Source organism: Diadema antillarum, unplaced genomic scaffold (assembly GCF_040938485.1).
Source record: "Diadema antillarum isolate AM-2024a unplaced genomic scaffold, OU_Dant_1.0 seq00001134_RagTag, whole genome shotgun sequence".
NCBI classification, from domain to species: Eukaryota; Metazoa; Echinodermata; class Echinoidea; order Diadematoida; family Diadematidae; genus Diadema; species Diadema antillarum.
This window is the reverse complement of record NW_027271946.1, coordinates 241,603-262,284: the sequence shown is the minus strand read 5'-3', so window position 1 is coordinate 262,284 and position 20,682 is coordinate 241,603. Positions and strand designations below refer to the sequence as shown.

The 20,682-nt window shown below is 39.9% G+C and overlaps 1 protein-coding gene across 1 annotated transcript in view; it reads right to left on the bottom strand.

The window, feature by feature from the left end:
* The window catches only part of LOC139744079 (extracellular serine/threonine protein CG31145-like), a 180,292-nt gene that overhangs the window by 9,053 nt on the left and 150,557 nt on the right, over nt 1-20,682 (bottom strand). The window contains exon 7 of the mRNA XM_071654538.1: nt 17,168-17,280. Coding sequence (XP_071510639.1) covers nt 17,168-17,280 — 113 coding nt within the window. The remainder of the gene's footprint in view (nt 1-17,167; nt 17,281-20,682) is intronic.

Genomic DNA, 20,682 nt, shown 5'->3' with positions numbered 1-20,682 from the left:
CAAACAAGATCACTTATCACCCCTACTGGAAAGAACACAGTGTTCTACAGTGTGTTCACAGTGTGTTCATATAGTCAACTATGTGAAAACGCTCACAATTAACATTTTGAAGATGATTTCACACCGTGGTGTGGTTTTCACAGAGTGTTCACATAGAATGCTTTGTTTCACGCTGGGAATTGACGACTCACATTGTGTTCACACTATTAAAACGCTCGAATTTAACAGTGTGAAGAGATTTCACATTGTGTTCAGAATGTGTTCACACTGTGGTTCTCACACTGTGGGACACCGTGCTCTTTCCAGCAGGGACAAGGAAGAATAAATCTGCAAAACAACAACAACTAATTCTAACAAAAAAAAACATTACACACAAACGATTCGATTATCTAAAATAGCTGGTGATTATCTTTGAACACAAAATGCATACACAAATACCGATGCAGCATTTTTCACAAAATATTCAAAATACAAATGTTCCATGAAAGTAAACCTAAACGTTCAAGGCGAGGCAAGACAAAAAGCTACGATCCTTCTTGTAAATTGTAATTCTTGAAGCTACACATGACTCGCATGGACAAAATTGTCACAGACAATTCATCAACAATAATATCCACCCATGGCCGCTGAAATAGTCAGACCATTGGTTAGCTCCATGGTCAAACATACACAGATATACACACAACACACACACACACACACACACACACACACACACACACAATTGTACACTCAGACACTTGCAGCGTCCCCCCCCCCCCCCCCCTTCAGACTAAGAGTTCTCTCCTATATGGATATACGACGTACTATGTGTATGCAACGTTTTTATTTGTCTGAATGACAATTATACTGATACGTCGTAGGAATAAGTATTATATGACGTATATTGAAACGACAGTTTCGGCATTGTTTCGATATATGACGGATTCATATGACTTACATTCGTGTCTGAACGCTCTCATTTCGGTAAAGTCGTATGAGTATATATTAGCGAACTACCGAATGAATCAGACGCGTTGTGTTTATCAGACGCAATGTTAAAACACAATGCGCAAAGCCGGCGCAAAGTTCGTTCTGCGCAAGGGAAAGAGTCATACATATTCATGAACTTCCCATGAAGCAGTACAGTGCGCAAGGTCTGGGGGCATTTCAAGAAGCGTTTTGTCAGATTTTTTTTTTATGACAAACTGTTAAAAGCTACAGAAATCCGTGCGTCTGATTGGCAGAGAGCAAATTTGTCGTACAAAACGCTTTATGAAATGCCCCCCCCCCCATGTGGCCATACTTTTTTAAATACATGTTTATTAATAGAACGTTGGGCCTGAATGGTTCAGTCTCATATCAATATGTCGTATATCAATACGTCGTAAGAATATACGATAGCTCTGTGTGCCAGAAAGTGTTGTTTGCGTCGTATAAGCATATGGCGTATATCCGTGCGAGATATCAGAAAAATGCCGGAAAGTAAATACTACCACTGCTACTACTACTACTACTACTACTAATAATAATAATAAGATGATGAACTGGCCTTCGGGGGATAGGCCTACGACATTTATTGGCTGAACTAGAATTGTATTTCCTGGCTCGAAGACAAGAGCAACACGAGTCTAGGGAGGGCAATAACGTCGTATCCCTCGAAAGTAGCCCGTCCATAATTACCCATTTCAGCATCTTGAGCAGTAATAGAAATTAGTGTATTGCAATGTTAACTTTATACAACTTCCCAATAACAAAATTTCTACTCGGCTTGAGCTCTACACAATTATAGCTACTTTGCGCTACATCCATACCATGCATACACACATACACAGCTCAGGAAAGCGGCGCACGTTACAGCAGCTGGCGCGCACAGTCACACATAGGATTACACACAGAAGGCAGATGCAGCGATCGTCCTCAATTTCTGCGTGTTAACGTATGAGAATTTGCCCCTGTCGCAAAAACATTCCGCGAAAGAAACTCTCGTCAACAGCATATTTTCATCACCGGGAGCTAAAATGCCCGGATGCTATATTTTCCTCTTTTTTTAACACCCAAATCCCATAGGCGTTTGTAAAAGAGGGAAATATAAGAAATTTACTCCTGTTGGCACGTAAAAATCAAAGGGAAAACAATTCGTAGAACCACAGCTCTGGGCCCTGTTTTATGAAGAGTTAAATTGATTATAAAGTTGATTTCAACTGTAAGTCTATGGCAAACTGTGTAGTAAAGAAATTTAAAATCGATTTTATCTTTTGATAAAACGGGGCCAAGATCTCTGATATGGATAATAACACATTAAACTACTACTATACTACAACATTACACACTACAACTACCACTGCTATTACTACTACTTTTACTACCACTACTTCTACCGCTACTATACTATGTATTACTACTACCACTACTAGTCTCACATACTGCGGTAAGTCTGCAAAACCAAACTTAACGTTGATTTGAAGTTTAAAACCACATTGTCAAGGGGGTGGTGTGGTATTGTGCATATGACTCTTGACTCTCAGGTCCCGGGTTCCCGTCCCCCAAGGGATTACTATAGCACGTCCTTGATCAAGATGTTAATTTTTTTTCACTCTCAACCTATGTGTGTACTTGGATATCTGTCAATGCGAGGGTAAACGTGACGGCAGGACCTTTTGGTAGAGCAGTGGAAACATTTAACAATCCTGAATAAGCAAGACCATACTATAATCGTCATCATCAGTATCATCACGAATGAGATAGAGATAGAGACAAACAGACAGACAGATAGATAGATAGATAGATAGAGAGGGAGAGAAAGAAAGAAGAGAAACGCCACAGAGTCTGTGAGCAATGAATTTACTGTATCGCAGACGGACTTTACCGTTTTTTGAAAGAGTTTTCTTTATAGCTCCTCGAGCACTCGTCGGCGACGCCAACAACTCGGGCAACAAGACAGAATAAACATCGAAACTACTCTTCACACTACAATTACCCGTTATTACCTTATACAGTTACATAGTTTGAATGACGTTTAAGGTTGAAGAGCCTTGTTACGCCCTCGCTCAGAGAACCTCATTCCGCTGAGTGTTTATCACTGAACTCGTCTTTCTAGTTCAGTGGTGTTTATCGTTGGCAAGGAGCGCGAGAGAACTTTAATATGGAAGGCCGACTGTGTCTAAATTAATATGTGCAAGTGCAATAGTACCTTCATAAATCGTCATCTATAAACTGTACTCACTCATTACTACGCCATGCTCACTATTTAACGGCTCTTATCCCGTTCCAAATCAGCTAAAATTTCTGATCAAAGCATTGGTTCGAATGTTATACAATTGATAATAGAGGCCAACAAACGTACCATCAATTTTACGACCTTTTGGAATTTGACAGACAATTTCATATAGACCCATAAAGCTTACATGACCTGAAAAGCCGTCCGGCCATGAGGCAAGCCGTGCCTTGCACATTCGTGCGATATTACGACCATAACTTCTTATCAGAAGGCTCTAAAGAATACGCATGCGCATCTTAGACTTACTCCTCCTAGGTCAGTCTTCAAACGACAGGACTAAGAATCCGCAACGTCAAGCCAACAGCCACGCATTGATGCATATAGTAGGCGTTTTCACTTCAGCCCGATGAAAATCCAAGCTCGAGATATTTTTCGCGATCGCAAATTAGCGCGCTATTTCATTTCCTATTCACATCAGCCCGAATTTTTTCGAGCTAATTCGACAACTGAGCATGCGCAAACAGTGTCGGGTATACCAGTAGAGCGCGCGCTTTCGGGTCACACACGCTATAGGCATGATGGGATGCATCGCGCTAAATTATCCCGCTATTTCGGAAATTTCCCGAGTTGGACTCGAGAAATTTTCTCGATCAGAGCGACAAAATTAGCGCGCTAATTTGTATTCACATTATCAAATAGCGCGCTATTTCGTGATGGGTTAATTTCCCAAGTCAGAAAATAGCGCGCTACTTCGTGATCGGGTTAATTTCCCAAGTCAGAAAATAGCGCGCTATTTCGAATCATCGGGTTGATGTGAAAACGCCTAATGACACCTTACTGCATGGCAAGCCAAGAACTATTCCATACCAGTTGTTGAGTACTGATTGACTTGTAAAACGATGACAACATAAGTTACCTCCGAAACAAAATGTGTTCCGACCAGTTAATTGTCGGAAACTTGTAAAGTGTTGGCGCAAGTGGCGGATACCTTGATAAATACCTTAAAACTGACTACTCTTCACCACGTGACTTGACACTTTTGCAGAATTAGAACTTTTGTTTATTGTGTTTCAATCAAAAATCATAATTTCATTACGTCATATTTCGATGTAAACGCACGAAAAGGTCCTACTAAGTATGTCTGAGGGTTGAATCCTTTTTGGCCATCTAGAGCCAATTGAAGACAACATTCCTCGCAATATATGTAAACAGAGTTTTCTGCATATTATAATAAATCCCATACCTGGAGGCATTCTACTCTCCATACGTCTAAAAAGACAACAACAACAGCAAACATCCCTCTGCAATAATGTAGAGACAATACAGAGCGCAGCGAGCGTTTTCTCCTCTTGTTTTTTCGTTTTGTCCCCTGTATCGGCTGTTACTTTTTCGATTTGCCACAGAATATTACGTTTCAGCTCTGGCTACGGTCTCCAAACTTGACGGAGAAGTACATGAACTGAAGAGTAATATTATAATGATAATAACGACAATAATATTGATACTAATGATGTTGATGATAGTCATGATGATAATACTAATGATGACAATAATCATTACAGTAATGGTAGGAACAATAATAAGAACATATGATCAACAAGAATGACAACCTCACCGTTGAGTAACATTTTGGATTATAATTCTTTTATATACCTATCAATATATCGATCTATCTATCTATCTATCTATTGATCTATCTATTGATCTATCTATTGATCTATTTTGCAGACTGTTCGTTATGGGTTCTTGGAAAAGCAAACCAACAACTAGCAAATGAATCGATTCCATGTGGCTTTATTAAAGGAACATAAACAATAATAGTGGACGCATGCCAACCAAGGTGCCCTTGAGAAATGGTTAGATCTGCAACTTTGACCATGCGTGTAACTAAAATAAAACCGCAGATTAGACAGTTATCTGTGGAGATGACGGCAGAAAATACATAGAATAAAGTGGTCTGAAATCTCCACAATAGATTTAAAAGATCGAGGGTAATTTCATTGCTGGGCACAAGGAACGTGAAAGAATTTCAGAGTAAATCAATTGTAGGAAATCAGAGTCTTTTAACCTGCTTCTTATCGGGATCAAAGTACACTCTTCATTTCCTCTAGAGAGGAGTACTGTATCGGTGGCAATAGGCTAGTCGATATATGTTTTTCAGATTCGAAACACATATGCGAACAATTATTGTATAGGTCTTGCAGAATAACACACTGCTGTAATTTTACAAAGTTGGAACTATTCCAGCAACAATTCAAACTCTTTTTACTCCATACGAGAAAATCAGACAATTTTCTTTCTTCTACGACTGCAGCCAAGAAAGAAAGAAAGAAAAAAACAAACAAACAAACAAGATTTATAGTTACATCATAAATCAATCACCAGTTACTTACGACTGCATGCTTCCATATACCTACTGCATAACTCTCTCCTTTTAATGTAATATAAGTTGTTTTTAAGTAGCTTATACTAAATCCTATGTGAGCTTGTAGTAGTTGTCTCTGATTTGTACCTCATTCAGTATTATACGGTCTACAGCGTAGTTGTTTTCGAATTAAAATGGTTGTGAGGTAGCAAGCAATGACGATCGTTCTGTTTGTCCTGAATTAGGGATTCTGCAAAAGCGTGTTATCCCCACTCAGACTCCCAATCGGGAGAGTAGGACGGCGCGTTGGCGTTAGCGATTTAATAACAAAAATGGAGACACACTTCAGTTGGATTGTGTATGTAGGCGCAAGCCCGTCTAAATGAAGAAGCTGGGTTTATTCTCCTCTCCTCCTATTAAAAAAAAAGATAACTTATATCAGAGTGTCGATTCGAGAATAGAGGAACTCATGAATACGCATCTTATCATAATGGCGAAGAAGTAAAGTTCCCCTATGACATCTCACGAGACGTCGCGACATCATTATTGTCCCTTCCAAGCTTTGTACTTACTGCACAGGTCCTGCGATGCTTTCCAGTCCACTTGGACGTGGACAGTAAGCTTTACCCCCCCCCCCCCTCAAGCCCTCCCCTCCCCCTCTACACCAAGTGGAACAGTCGGGGATAACACTTGACCGTTTCCACTACATCTTCCCATGTTTGAAGAGCACCCTCAAGACGTCCAGTCAACAGCGCCTCACGATTCTGCTTGTTGAGTGGAGTATCAGTAGTGAAGACACCTAAGAGGTCGATGAACGCCGCTACAAGGTAGTCTTCGATTAACGAACGCTCAGACACGAGGGATAGTCATCGGATACCAGCAAGCCAAAGGGGGTGTAAAGAATACACTCAGGTGCAGGGAGCGAGAAAATCTGATTCGAGAAGCGTGTTTCCTTGACACAGACTACGAGAACGTGGAAATAGCAAAACATCAGGGGATCATATTCCGAAGTAAATTACGCAAAGAGAGAATGAATGAAAGATTTCGCCTGTCAAACTTGATACCCTCAATTAATACCGAGGGATCAAATATGATCTATTGGTATAGCGCTTGGTCTCCATAACCCGTTATAATGGGAAGCGCACTGACCTTTAACCTTTGTGTGACACTTTGCTTCAAAGCTTGCAAAAGTTCTAGCACTAATAAGTCAACAATCGATCGCAATGGGAAAATGAGTGTGGAATTCCTTCACGTTTCGTCCAGCACGTGCCAGCACTCAATGAATAACTGCCACGCATGAACAAAACGTTCATTCTCTTGGGACTCAATTCAGTGTTGATCATACATGGACTTCATTCAACAATGTTGCGTATACGTGTTTTTAAATCTTTCCGATCACGATTAGAAAGAATGAACGTGAAATTCCAAGCGACCAATGTTCAGATTGACAAGCGACACAGAGTTGGTGTGACAACCTTTTCCTCTCGTTACCGCTGAGGTTACTCACGGTACGAACCGGTGACAAAATTTATTATGGAGCCAAATACCTGTTTTTATTATTTCAATGCGTTTCTTCGTCTTCCATGATATTGTTAGTTATTAATGTGCCTGATGTATCGCGACAGTAAATACCGCAAGGAAATAGAAATAGAATAAATCTATTTGTCTGCCTGGAGTTCTCACAAGAATCCGTCAAATTTATCGTTGACGCCTTTCGTTCATCGTGTAATTGTCATCAACGAAGTTGATTTTCGTATCATTTTTTTTTTTTTTTTGGCACATTGCACAAACATTTGTGACAAGAAAACAGGTGATATACAACTGCCCAGACAGATACGCTGAAATGAAATCAGATATGTTGTTTCATATATGCTTCCATTGGAAGCTTTTGCGTAACAGAAGGGCCATAAAAAGCTTATTCAATAATTTATGAGAATGTCTGATTAACACACACACACACACACACACACACACACACGCGCGCGCGCGCACACACACACACACACAGTCACACACACAAATGGAACTAGGCGAAAGAATACAGGCTAAATTCCAAAGGTTCGTTAGTGCTCACCTTCTACTCATTTTCGGATTAACTTATCTTCGGAATAACGAACCATCCGACTAGCGAACCTTATTCCGTTTTCGGATTTATGAACGAACCTTTGGGATGACGAAACTTCATCTTCGGATAAATTAACCTTTGTAATAACGAGCCTTCGGAATAACGCCACAAATTGTTTGGATTAACGAACCCTTTTTCATTTTCCGAATTAACGCACCTCTAGTTATAGAGAATTTGTGTGTTTCGGAATAACGAACCTTCGAAATAACGACGCGGATGTTGGCATTAACGAACTCTTTTTCATTTTCGGATTAACGAACCTCTAGGTTTAGGGAATTTGTGTGTTGCGGAATAACGAACCTTATGTCATTTTCGGATCAATGAACCTGTGCAGACCCTTAGTACTAAACTGCCCTCTTTTGGTGCGTAGCGGTGGGCAGCGCTGCGTATGTAAAATCCAATGTACTGTCACAGTGAACGGAAACACACAAACTCTCTATACCTAGAGGTTCGTTAATCCGAACATTTTGTGGCGTTATTCCGAAGGTTCGTTAATCCGAAAATGAAAACGAGTTCGCTATTCCAAAGGCTCGTTTATCCAAAAATACAATAGGGTTCGTTATTCCGAAGGTTCGTTAATCCGACAATGAAATAGGGTTCGTTATTCCGAAGGTTCGTTGATCCGAAATGAAATAGGGTCTGCAACGAACCTTCGGAATAACGAGCTTTGAGTCATTTTCGGATTAACGAACCTTCGGAATAACGAACCTTATTTCATTTTCGGATTAATGAACCTTGGGAATAACAAACCTTATCACATTTTCGGATTAACGAACTTTCGGAATAACGAATCTTCGGAATAACGAACCTTCGGAATAACGAACCTTCGGACTAAAGAACCTTCGGAATAACGAACTGTAACCACAGTGAACATACCCTCGTCCAATGCGATCGACAGGCAAATGTCTGTGACGGGGCAGACTACAAATCATTCAAAATTTACCAGCATTTGAATTGAGTGGCCCTATCGCAATTGACCAAATATAAACATTTTTTAGTCTTATTCGGTACATTCAGATATGGACTGCGTTCATGCGGGGAATTGTTGATATTATTAATGCCCCAAAACGCAGTCAAAATCTGTATCGTATTGACGTCATTACGAGAGAAAGAGAGAGAAAGAGAGAGATGAAGAGAGAGAGAGAGAGAGAATAGGAAGAGGGGAGGGGTGGGAAGGAAGGGTGCAAGGGAGAGATCCCGTTCTTCTATCCAAACATTTCATTCTTTCCATCTTAATCCGAGAGGCAAATACCGACATAACTCACTATAATATGGCCTCATGGATGACACACGAAAAGAAGACAAATAATCCTAATTACACTACGAGTACAATCAATGGCCGCTGTAAGGCAATGAGACATTAATTTCAATCAACCAGGTTCTTTTTATATCATTATTTCTCATTCAACTTGAGAAAATAGAACGGTAGGTCTACTGTTCGTTATTTGCTTATTAGTCCGCAATAAAAAACTAATGTCGCATGCACGATATACGGAGGTTTGCGTTTTTGTTGACAAATACCCTATCCGCTGTTCATCCTAATTACATAAAACATGAAATACTTGAGTGGGTATTATAGAAAAGGTTAGCTCTGGGTTAGTGCTCTTCGAACTGTAGCTGACCCGAAGGATGCTTTTCCTTGAAGGACAAACGGTATGGAAGAGGCTTTGATTCAGGAGAAAAAGAAGATAAAAAAGAAGAAGAAGAAGAAGAAGAAGAAGAAGAAGACGGTTAGATAAATGAGACCATTGAACAAGAAAGATGTAAGAGTAGCATATGGCCGCGTCTTGTCAAGCATCTCGCCAGCAAGCTTGGTGTGGTTTCATGTACGTCACAGCAGCACGCGTAAGCGCAAGCTTAACATTGTAGCACGCAGTACAGTACAATGTATTAGTATTGTAGTGGTAGGAGTGGGATAATGGTAGCAGTATAAAGTAGTGATAAAGACGATGATGATGACGACAATCATATTGAATGGAGAAGAAAAAAAATTATCAATAACACAATTACAATTACGACTGAATTCCAGTTCGTCAATGACTATGTATATCGTTAAATCTTTGAAGGCTTCCGTGGCGGTAGAACGTTGGGTGGTAGAAGGCTGAACGGTGCACCACGTATTCTTTTAAGGTATGTGTTTGGCCCTGAAAAGGGCCTACGCAGTCCCAACGTTTCGAAAAGCATGTTCTCGCCGTTCTCAAGGGAATGGGCAAAGTTTATGAAGTTTATTTCATCTTTGTAATTACAAACCTGATTTCATTCGCGGATTAAAGAACCTTATTTCACTCTCGGATCAACGAACCTTCGGAATTACGAACCTTACTGGCCCGAATTCACGAAGGTGGTACAATCTTTGTCCATGGTTTAAACCATGGACAAAGACGGTAGTTGTGTATGGGGCGCCAAGTGTCGCACGGTCTATTTCGTTACGAAATCAGTCATTTCGTTACGAAATGTTAACATTTTGTCGACGAAATGATCAATTTGTTAGCGAAATGGTAATTTCGTCGACGAAATGACTGATTTCGTAACGAAATAGGCAATGCGAAATTTGGCGCCCCATACGTTTGTCCATGGTTTAAACCATGGGCAAAACCATGGACAAAGAGTGTACCATCTTCGTGAATTCGGGCCAATTAGTTTTTGGACTAATGAATCTTATTTCATTTTCGGATAAACAACCCTTCGGCATAACTGACCTTCATAATAAGAAACCTTATTTCATTTTCGAATTAACGAACCTTCCAAATAACGAACCCTATCTCATTTCAGGAATTAAGGACTTTCGGAATAACGAACCTCATTTCATTTTCGGCTTAACGAACACTCGGAATAACGAACTGTAACCCGAGTTGGTAATCTTTACCGAATGATGTGCGGACAAAAAACCTGGTTCAGCGATCACCGCTAATGATGTCCACTTGCCTAACCGTGTACCTACTAAATCAAACGTGGTTCTCATTGGGATGGTGGGGCCTACGTTTCGATAAAATATTAGACCTCAGAAATCATTGGTAGTTAGTTCCATGCTCGGAGATGCAGCAATGTGCTCACTAGCCCGGTGAAGGAGGATCTCAAACCAGGAACGGACACGAACAGGGAATCAGCAATTTAAAAAGAATCTTCATAATCTTCAAGTTTTGGTCATGAGTTACATCATGAATTTTCTATGAACCGCCATTAGAGGGTTTTTTTTAAAACCTAAAATATTGGACTAAAAAGAGTCGTTGTTGCAGAAGGGACTCTATTGACATTGCAATACGTAGCCCATAATTGTAAATCATCGGCAGAGAGGGAGGGGCATATGGTGAACACTTTCCCCTCCATAATGCATGTAATACCAAGGAGGTACTAAGCGGACCTCCCTGATCACACCAAACTACGGGGAGGTTCAGCGTAGTTTTCTCTTCTTCAAAAGGTCATCCGTAAGATGAAAGTTTGAGGAACAAATGAGGGCTTAGAAAATGTCGACTGGTACCTCTCAAGGTAATTCTTCAGATAAAATTCTGACAGAAATTTTCTGCAACTTAAATTATGACTCCCAAAACAAGACAAAACAAAACAAAACAAAAACCTACATCAACCGATTAAGGAATATGAGATGACGTCCCTTCGTCTTATGGCTAACAAGTCAATGTCCTAGCAGTCACGTGACAGTCACGCCCCTCGTACTCGTGATTTCAAATATCAACAAGCGGGGGAAATGGGGGCATAAAGATTAGCGCAGATCAATATGTCAGTATGACATATGTAGGTAAGTGGTACAAGGACATGACGAATACTGGAAGAGAATTAAAAAAGGGGGGATGGGAGTGGGTGGGGTGGAGGAACGACAACAAAATGAAAGACAGATAAACTTGACTCCGCTTCGGTTAACCCACATGCCTTCGTGAGTTCACGGGTAAAATGGGTGAGGGGTCACCTGTAGTTCACCCGTGGGTTTTTCCTCTCGGCAAAAGCAAAATGAAATGACGCAGAAATCCATGCACAATACTCAAATTAACATGGTGATCGCTGAACGAGCTACTTTTGTTATTATTGATTCAAGAGATTTGCGATTAAAGCTGCTAAGAACAATGCAAATAACCAGAAAATATGATATATTTCTAATCATAACTTCAGGAATATTCCTTGTTGTACCAAGTGAGGTATCACTGGAAAGGTTTCATTTTGCTTTATCAGACGATGGGCTGTCTTTAAAATGTTTAAAAACGGCGCTTGATCTGTTTTGCAACCAATCTCTTCAAAGGTTTACCATAGGAGAGAAATACCATCTATGGCACGTACTTGTATATGAGGAGTTATAGTTTGTACAATTATGTAGTTGCATAAATGCATATTTTTCCTTCATTGTAAAAGAAGGACAGAAAATGAACGCACCAGCTTACGTACTAGTTGTAAGCATAAGAAGACAAGTGAGAGATGAAGAAGAAGGGGAAACGTTTGACAGCCGGCACAATTATCACTTTGATCACGAGGTATGAATGTGTTTATTGACATTCGTTGGCTGGTTGCAAAGACCTACGATAACTCGGAGATTGTATTTGAAGGTACTGTACCTTCCTGACCCGTGCCACGGAAGTCCAATTGACAATCACTCATTATCACATTCAGTATGTGTCACATTAACGCTCAAACCACATTCTTCATATATAAAGAGATATGAAAAGTTTACAAATATCCCCGGGCGTTGGAAGTGGGTATCTGTCAGTTTTGTTCAAGAATGCATCATTTACACACTCGTGTAAATGTCATCTTCTCAACCGAAGAGCCGCATGGTGCGCTCAAATGCTTTTTTCACCCTTTTTTTCCAGTTTTGTTTCTTACACGCTAAGCAGGGCTTAAATCATTAGTCATCACGATCAACTTCCGTTGCGTTTACCAATTACCATCACTAGAAAACGACTCCATTTATCTTCACTATCAAGGAGGAGGAGCCACCCTACCAGCTTAGCTAGATCACCCAGTACACCTCCAGAGTCCTCGGGGAAATTCAGCGTCTTAGCGTGGGGAATAGCAACCCCCTCCAAACCTCCTCCTTGGGAAACCTCCTCCTTAGGGACTCGCAAACCCATGGAATGATGTACTATAACTGCTGTAAGTATTGGTACCAATCGGAGACTAAGCCCAACACACCAGTCAATCAAGGAGGTACTAGGCGAGCACCTCCTTAACGGTTCAATCAGATTTCGTTTTTTTAAACGTAATTCTGTGAATTTAGCTCATTGGATAATGTGGTTATAGGGATCGGGACTTGGGGCGGGTAGATATGGGAGTTAAATAGCTGACGTTACAGCAGATACACTTTCCTCGCCAACACGTGTGATAATCCGTATGACGTCATTTCATTTCGTATGGCTGTGTCTTAATTTCATCAAAATACCACATTCCGGGCAATTCTACCTATTCCCAGATTTACTGCGAATATCGTTTCCCTCGGCTAATTTTGGACTGCGAAGCCACGGGTCATGTGCAGGTGTGATGTGACTCTATCGAGGGCTACCTTGACTATAGGCTCATTCGCGTCTACGGAAAAAAAGACACATGTCCTACACACATACGTCCGTGAACACGTACACACGCACGCACACCTAAAACAATGTAGGCACTTCTTATGGTATGTTTTATCACATATTCTTTATCGATATCAGCATGATTCACAATGAAAAAAAAAAGTCAGCTAGGTATGTCAATAATTTAATGCTGCTTAATCACAAATTCGTACATGCAAAGCTAAAAAAGTTTATACAGGTGTACAGATTCATAAAAAAGACATGTACAAAAACAATTAACAACCACCTTGATCAACTTGATCAAAGTACAATAGCTACAATATAGGCATACTTGATCGCACAAAATACAGACAGAAAAGGTAACTTCACTTAAAAGCCTGTCGTAAACTAAAATCTCATCATTCATAATTCAATGACTGATCGAACGAGAACCGAATTTTGTGGCCAATCCTCTTATCTCTGATTTAAATTGTTACGCAAAAGAAAAATAATAATTCCATGCATTAGTATGTGCTTCCTGCATTTACCAACCGAACTATTCATGTTCCTACAACCGGCCTGACCACCTCCCCCCCCCCCCCATTGCACATGAAACCACTCTACATACCCCTGTTCTCATCCACACACTCACCAAACTTATCCCCCCCCCCCCCCCCCACAAAAAACAGAATAAAACAAGACAAAGCACACACACACACACGCGCGCGCACGCACATCATGCACTCGCGCAGAGCGTGCAGCCCAGAGCGGGTTGATAGATCTATCAACCCGCTCTGGTGCAGCCAACGCATGGTTGTATACTATTTGTAGTACATTTTGTACCTGTTTCTTCGAAATACACCAAAAATCAAAACAGACCGGACGTCCGACGTAAAGAAATGATAAAAATGATAAACAAAAGATCTTCTTTAGACAATCGAGCTGTAAATCTCTCCTCACCGATCTTGGAAAAAAAATGAACGCAAAATTACCAAATATTAACACCATCTTCATGCGTTAGGCCTACCCATTTTTACCAAAAAATGTGACCCAACCTAAACTTGCCTGATTTTATCGCTTTTTGTTTCCTGCCCTATAATAATAATAATAATAATAATAATAATAATAATAATAATAATAATAATAATCAGAATAATAATCAGAATAATGATAAAAATAATAATAATCATCATCATCATAAACATAAAATCTGTATCTTCTCTCTCGAGAGTAAATCATTTTCCAATCTTAATTGTACCATTACAAATTTCCTCATACTTATCAAAGCATTCAAGCATTCAATTCTAATTGAGTTACCTTAAAATCCCCTCCCCCGAAAGGAAGAAAGAAAGAAAGAAAGAAAGAAAGAAAGAAAGAAAGAAAGAACGAAAGAAAGAAAAAAGAAAGAAGAAAGAAAGAAAGAAAGAATATCCCTCCGGTCCATATACTTTTAATAGCTCGACTAAACCATGCAGTCCTCAATGACGAAATTGCCATATCGGCTTGGCTCTGTTCCAGCGTAGGTGTGAACAAGTTTCCGTTTCTAGTAGACAAAATGAACGCAGATCATCGTTTCCAAAACCAAACTTTAAGAGCTGTTGGGTACACATGTAAAAACTCTCGCACACACACGTACACACACACACACAAAAAAAAACACCACTCACACAAACGTTGACTATGATTGACTCTCTTTACGCCAATGTCTGACACAAAACTGGCACCAGCTTTATAACAACAAAAATGATAATAATGAAAATAATGATAACAATAATGATAACAATAGCAAAATCTGATATGATTTATGTCCCCGGATATCTTGCATAAAGGTGACTGACTCGAGTGTTTATCGACGATGTTTCTTCCGTTTATAAAGTGGAGTTGGCGACGAGCCATACTGAGTATACGGGCAGCAATGAAATTCCGTCGTGATGGTATGTCTCTAAGAAGCGCCTTTGCTGTCAGACCCGCCAACGAGATCAATTACAGAGACACGTATTAAAGCGTTGAATGGTCGTCCTAGTTCCCATGACACCGTGCGGAACGACCGTTACTCTACACGTGTGCGTGTATTACCTGACATACCATGAATTATGTGTGTATACAACAAATCGAGCATGGAGATATTGCTCCGTGGTCAGAGCGAAGAACGAAAAAAGGGCGTGGTAATTGGAAGCTTATAGGAGGGCGCACTTTGGGGGGGGGGGGTGGGATGAGGAATGAAGATTGTGAAGAAACGGATTTGATGGCCAGGGGTGTAATCATGTCTGCTTGGCAGTGACATCCACACCTAAAGTTCAATGAACCCGTCATCCCTTCCCCACGCCTTCCTGTTTAACCAATGAAAAATGTTATAGAGCGTATTAACATAACATGAATATTCATAGAACCCCATAATCATACCATACTTCAAGGACACAACAGGATTGGGTAAGAAGAGTTCTACCAAGAGGCGTTACTTCGGACAGTGAAAACGAGTACATTACCCTATCCCTAATCCTGACAAGCGATAAGATGCAAATACCCAAATAAATTAACTATACCCAGGCAGTTTGTTATCATCAAAGATCTTGCGAAACACTGTGCAGCGAAATTATCAAATTAACTGAATTTTTCCATTAGGATATTCGTAGTGATGTCATCGCACGATAAAGAAGGGAATGAAGGGTGAAGACGCGTCCATACGCACGTGAACACACACACACACACACACACACACACACACACACACACACACACACATTCAAACAGTCAAAATTTAAATACAATGTATACACACACACACACACACAAAATGAGAAGCATATAAAACCACTCAGAAAATCAAGAACACTTAAAGTAAACGGGATCATCCGCGAGCACTACATCTACAAGTCATACGACCCACGAGCTAAACACTGAAAAAACAGATCCATGAACGAGTCATACACCAACCAGTCATACAACATGGTAGGCCTTAGGCGCTAAACACCCTCGAAGTAAAACTTGCCCATTATCTCGACACTAAGCGAAATAGGCCCATGAGCTTGACACTAGGCAAATAAGGCTCACGACCTCTACACGAGACAAAAAAGGCCCATGAAGTCGACACTATGAACATTAAGCCCCGTGATGCAATGTCGAGCTAGTGGACTTTTTGTTTCCTACTGTCTAGCTCGGGGACCGTAATATGATTGCTCGTGGGTCTATTTAAAGTGTATCTTTGGTCAAAAAATATTTTTTGATAAGTGAAAGAGATGTATTTTAGTAATCTGTTGCACCAGCAATCAAAAAAAAAGTTACATATAAATGAAGAAAAAATATATTTTGATATAGAAAATAAGAACTAAATCGGTGAGTCTGAAAGGAAAGACTATCAACTTTCTTTTGTTCTCAGGAACCAGCAAGGGATTAAGGAACCAGCAAGAGATTAGGCAGCCTGGGAACAATAGCAAAGTTATAGTCTTCTTTTCAGACCCATTGGCTTTAGTGGTATGTTTATAACTTTAAATGTATTTTTCTTTGCTAATATTGAATTTTTTTTTTTCTGATTCTTGGTGTAATAGGTTACTGAAATTATAGCTCTTCCACATAATTTTTTTTTTTTTTTTGGCCAAAGATACACTTTAAGTTGCTGTCGCGCTCGTGAGCCTTGTTCACTGTGTCCCGCTCGTGGGCTGTATGACTCGTGGGCGGTATGACTCGTGGGTGTCGCGCTCGTGACGTGCACACAAGCACACATCCAGGTGTAGTAACACAACATCCACACACCTGAGATGTTACACTAACAATTACACAAGGAGGCATACAAACACGCATCCACATCCTTATCACGAGACCGTGACAAAAGACACATGATAAATCAATATGTACTGTATGTATATTTTACGGAATACTGTAGTATGTCCTACATCTTGATGCTCAATTGTAACATATTATAGCGATATAAAAACGAGGGAGAACCAGCTGATTAGAACGAATAGCAAAATGAGCTCATGTCAACTTACCCATGAGGAAGTCAAAGACAGACATATCCATTAAATCTAGAAGTCTCCGCCCGCTGTTGTAAGGGTGCTTGTTCATCACAATCCGATGACAGTAGCTAGGGTCTTGCTCCCATCTAGAATTTCAAATAACGCGAAGAAAAAAAAAGGGGAGAAATCATAATATATCTAATGATATTACTGATAAGAACTATCCTTCGCTGTACTTACGGAAGCTTTCTTCAAATAAATAACAAAACAAAAAACAAAAAACAATTCGTTGATCGAACAGGCTAGAAAAAAAAGTACACACTGCGAGAATTTACTTTCGAAATTTACTTTTTAAATTTCAAAAAGTGTCAAACTGACATTGCCAGGATACATGGTTAAACGACAATTCTTCTCTTGCGATTAAATTAGCAAACATACGGCCGTGACAACGTCAAATTAAGACCCGCAAAATCATAAAATCTGTTGATATCAACCGCCTTTAATCAGCGATTGATGCTTGGGCATATGTGTCCTTGGCAAAGGCTCTTCCAAGCTATGCAGACATAATATTGTTCGTTTGGAACCAAGCGATTACTTAAGACACATATACCTACAATACAATGTGCTCAGCAATTTATCTGTCGCAACTCGCAACAGCATCTCCTTTCTATCCACAAACCTGTCAACAAATTTCACCAAAAAACAAAAAACAAAAACAAACAAACAAACTATGAAAGCATTGAGTCTAAAACTACAGTCCTGCTATTCTGAACAAGAGGCTTGGAATTATTATGAAGTGTACATAGCAAGTGTAAAGTTACAACTGATTGTATGCATCAACGAAACCTATTCAATATCGTAGTTTACCGACACAACAAATTATAAAAAATAATACGCTGAAATTTGCATTATGACTTTAAGGAGGTTGTTTCAAAAAGGAATCGATAAAATTTTCACTATCTCACCACACAGCCTTAAATATTTGATGGCGCATTCCCAACCCGAGGGGGCGACAGAGCGGTAAAAGCGACTCTGCATTATTGTTTGTATCGCGGATTTTGCAGGCCAGTCGCTCTTCTAACTCAACACAGATTTGAGCAATGTAAACGATAGAGCAAAGGGATTGCTCTTTCATGCTCCAAGTTTACAGTACAAAAAAAAAAAACCCGCAAAGTTTCGATCAAAAATGCATAGTTTCGATCTGATGTTATGCCATGCCGTCTAATGTTTTGTGATGTTATCTGACGTTCAAATTAAGATTCGCTTCCAACATGAATCAGGAAACTACATTTTCTTCGCACCAATCTTCCCCTTATCATTTTGTCTATGTTAAACATCCATCTTCTGCGTTTAACCTTTTCTGCGCCAGGGACTTTGTTTGCTATAACATGGGTCAAATGGCACTTATAGCATACACAGGGTTAAAAAGGATGGAATAATCGACAATGCTTCGACGTTTTGCTTTGGTTTTTGTATTTATTTGTTTTTTAGTTGTTGTTTTGGGTTGTTGTTTTTTTTTTGGTTTTGTTTAAAGTGAAATCGTTGCTTTTTTGGATCACGATCTCTCGACGTGAGTTTGATTCTCTCACGGTGTATGTAGATGAAGATGCGCACAGGATGCCTACACAATCACACGCCGCTTATCTCAGACCCATTTATCATTCCACTAGCAGAGCATCATAAATATATCACAGACATGTTTTGGGGAGGTTGACAGGTCACGGCTGACGTTTTGAAAATATCGCTATATTCGCTCTCTCTCTCCCCCCCCCCCCCCCCCTCTCTCTCTCTCTCTCTCTCCAATGTGACATACACCAAAACTCTTGGTTCACGGAGAGGTCACCAGCAACTAGGACTATGTTAACGAGAGTCACTCGTTATGATAATGCAAGAAATATTAACACAACTGGGTAAATCGCTACTCTATACTGTCCTATATTCTCTTGATAAGCACCTCTATTACCTACTTTCTCTCACTTATCTCTTTGTTGTGTTCTACAACCCGGTTTGGTGATGAACATGGGCTCAGAAATACCTTTGCTGTTTTGGACCTCCCTAAAAGGATTCCCACATGCAACTAGCCATCAGAATTCATAAAACAAAATTCACGAAATATTGGAGTTTTTGTCTTTCATATAAAAGTAGACCAACTGTTTAATTCCGGTACTGAAATTTGCAGAAGTCTTTTATTTTTTTTTAAATCAATCTCTGCTTTGGAGTCCTTAAAGAAAGACTGTGGTTTCATCACTCAAAAACTTGATCTGTTCTTTTAATCTACGCTGAAGCGAATGTAGTCCCCCTAACAGATAAAAAAATCGTGTCCAGCCTCCAAATTCATGACGAGTATTTCAAATGCAAATTCAAATTCAAATTCAAATTTCAATTCAATACATTGTAAAGGGATTCACTCTTATACGTTACACCTAAGTAATTTTTAGCAGGCAGGTATGGCTTTAATTTTCATAAGGGGTTCCCCCCCCCCCCCCAAAAAAAAAAGACTTATGTTGGTATCTCTGGTACAACAAAGCGATGGGGTCGGATTGCTCTACTTTATTTTTAAGTGCGAGATCATTGTGTGAGCAGCTGCAGCTTCAAGCTTGAGTTACGACTATGAGGGCGCTTTTTCATTTAGTATTTGCATGGATCGGAGACAAAATGTGTAAGTTACTGAGCGTCTAGCTTTTTATTCAGTGCTACGTTAAGTCATCTGAAATGGGAAAGTGTTTCCTGTGATACATCTTTTCCCCGATAACGTTTAAATCATACCAGCTTTCCAAGCTTCACAAAACATTCCTTTGATTACCTTTTGCCTTCTCTAAGTGGCGAATTTACAGAAGGTTCCGTGAGTATTATAAATAAGCCAATGTTTGTTTTTGCAGAGTGAGTGACTCTGTTTCTACTTTGAATAAAAAAAGCCAAATATAGGCTAGCTATCCGGTAAATCATTTGAAGTACGGTGCCGAGGTAAAGGGGACATGACTGTCTGGAAAGCGTCAGAGAGTTTTGTAGGGAATTATGAACTGCTCCCTTGGTAACCTTTTCAAAAGCTTTGGCCCCTGAGCACGTGCATGCATTCCCTCGTAAGATTTCGGTGGTGACATGAATACACTGAACCCAAACCCTACGAGAAACCGAAAAACCCAGAGACAAAAACAAGACTCTCCAGGGTGTAGGCAAGCATCGGGTTAACATTAAAACACGAAGGACTTAAAGTTGCAACGCCACAATAATATTGATGATGAACATGTAGGGTCAACGAACTTTCGTCGATAAATCAAAATGAACCAGTTCACAGTTAGCAATGGTCTGCACTGACTTGGGAACCACAATTTTTTTTTAATGTATTTGATCAATCTTTTAATCAAAAGAGTAGATAGAAACAGCCAAGCGGAAAGCGGTAATTTCTAAGAAAGCACGGCACGAATGGCTTTCATTGATTTGGTTAAAAAGGATAGTACACATTCACCTGCACATTTCGATATGCACCTCGTTCATACATGAATAATTATTTATATCATAGTTTTTGTAGTGAAGACTTGAATATCCAG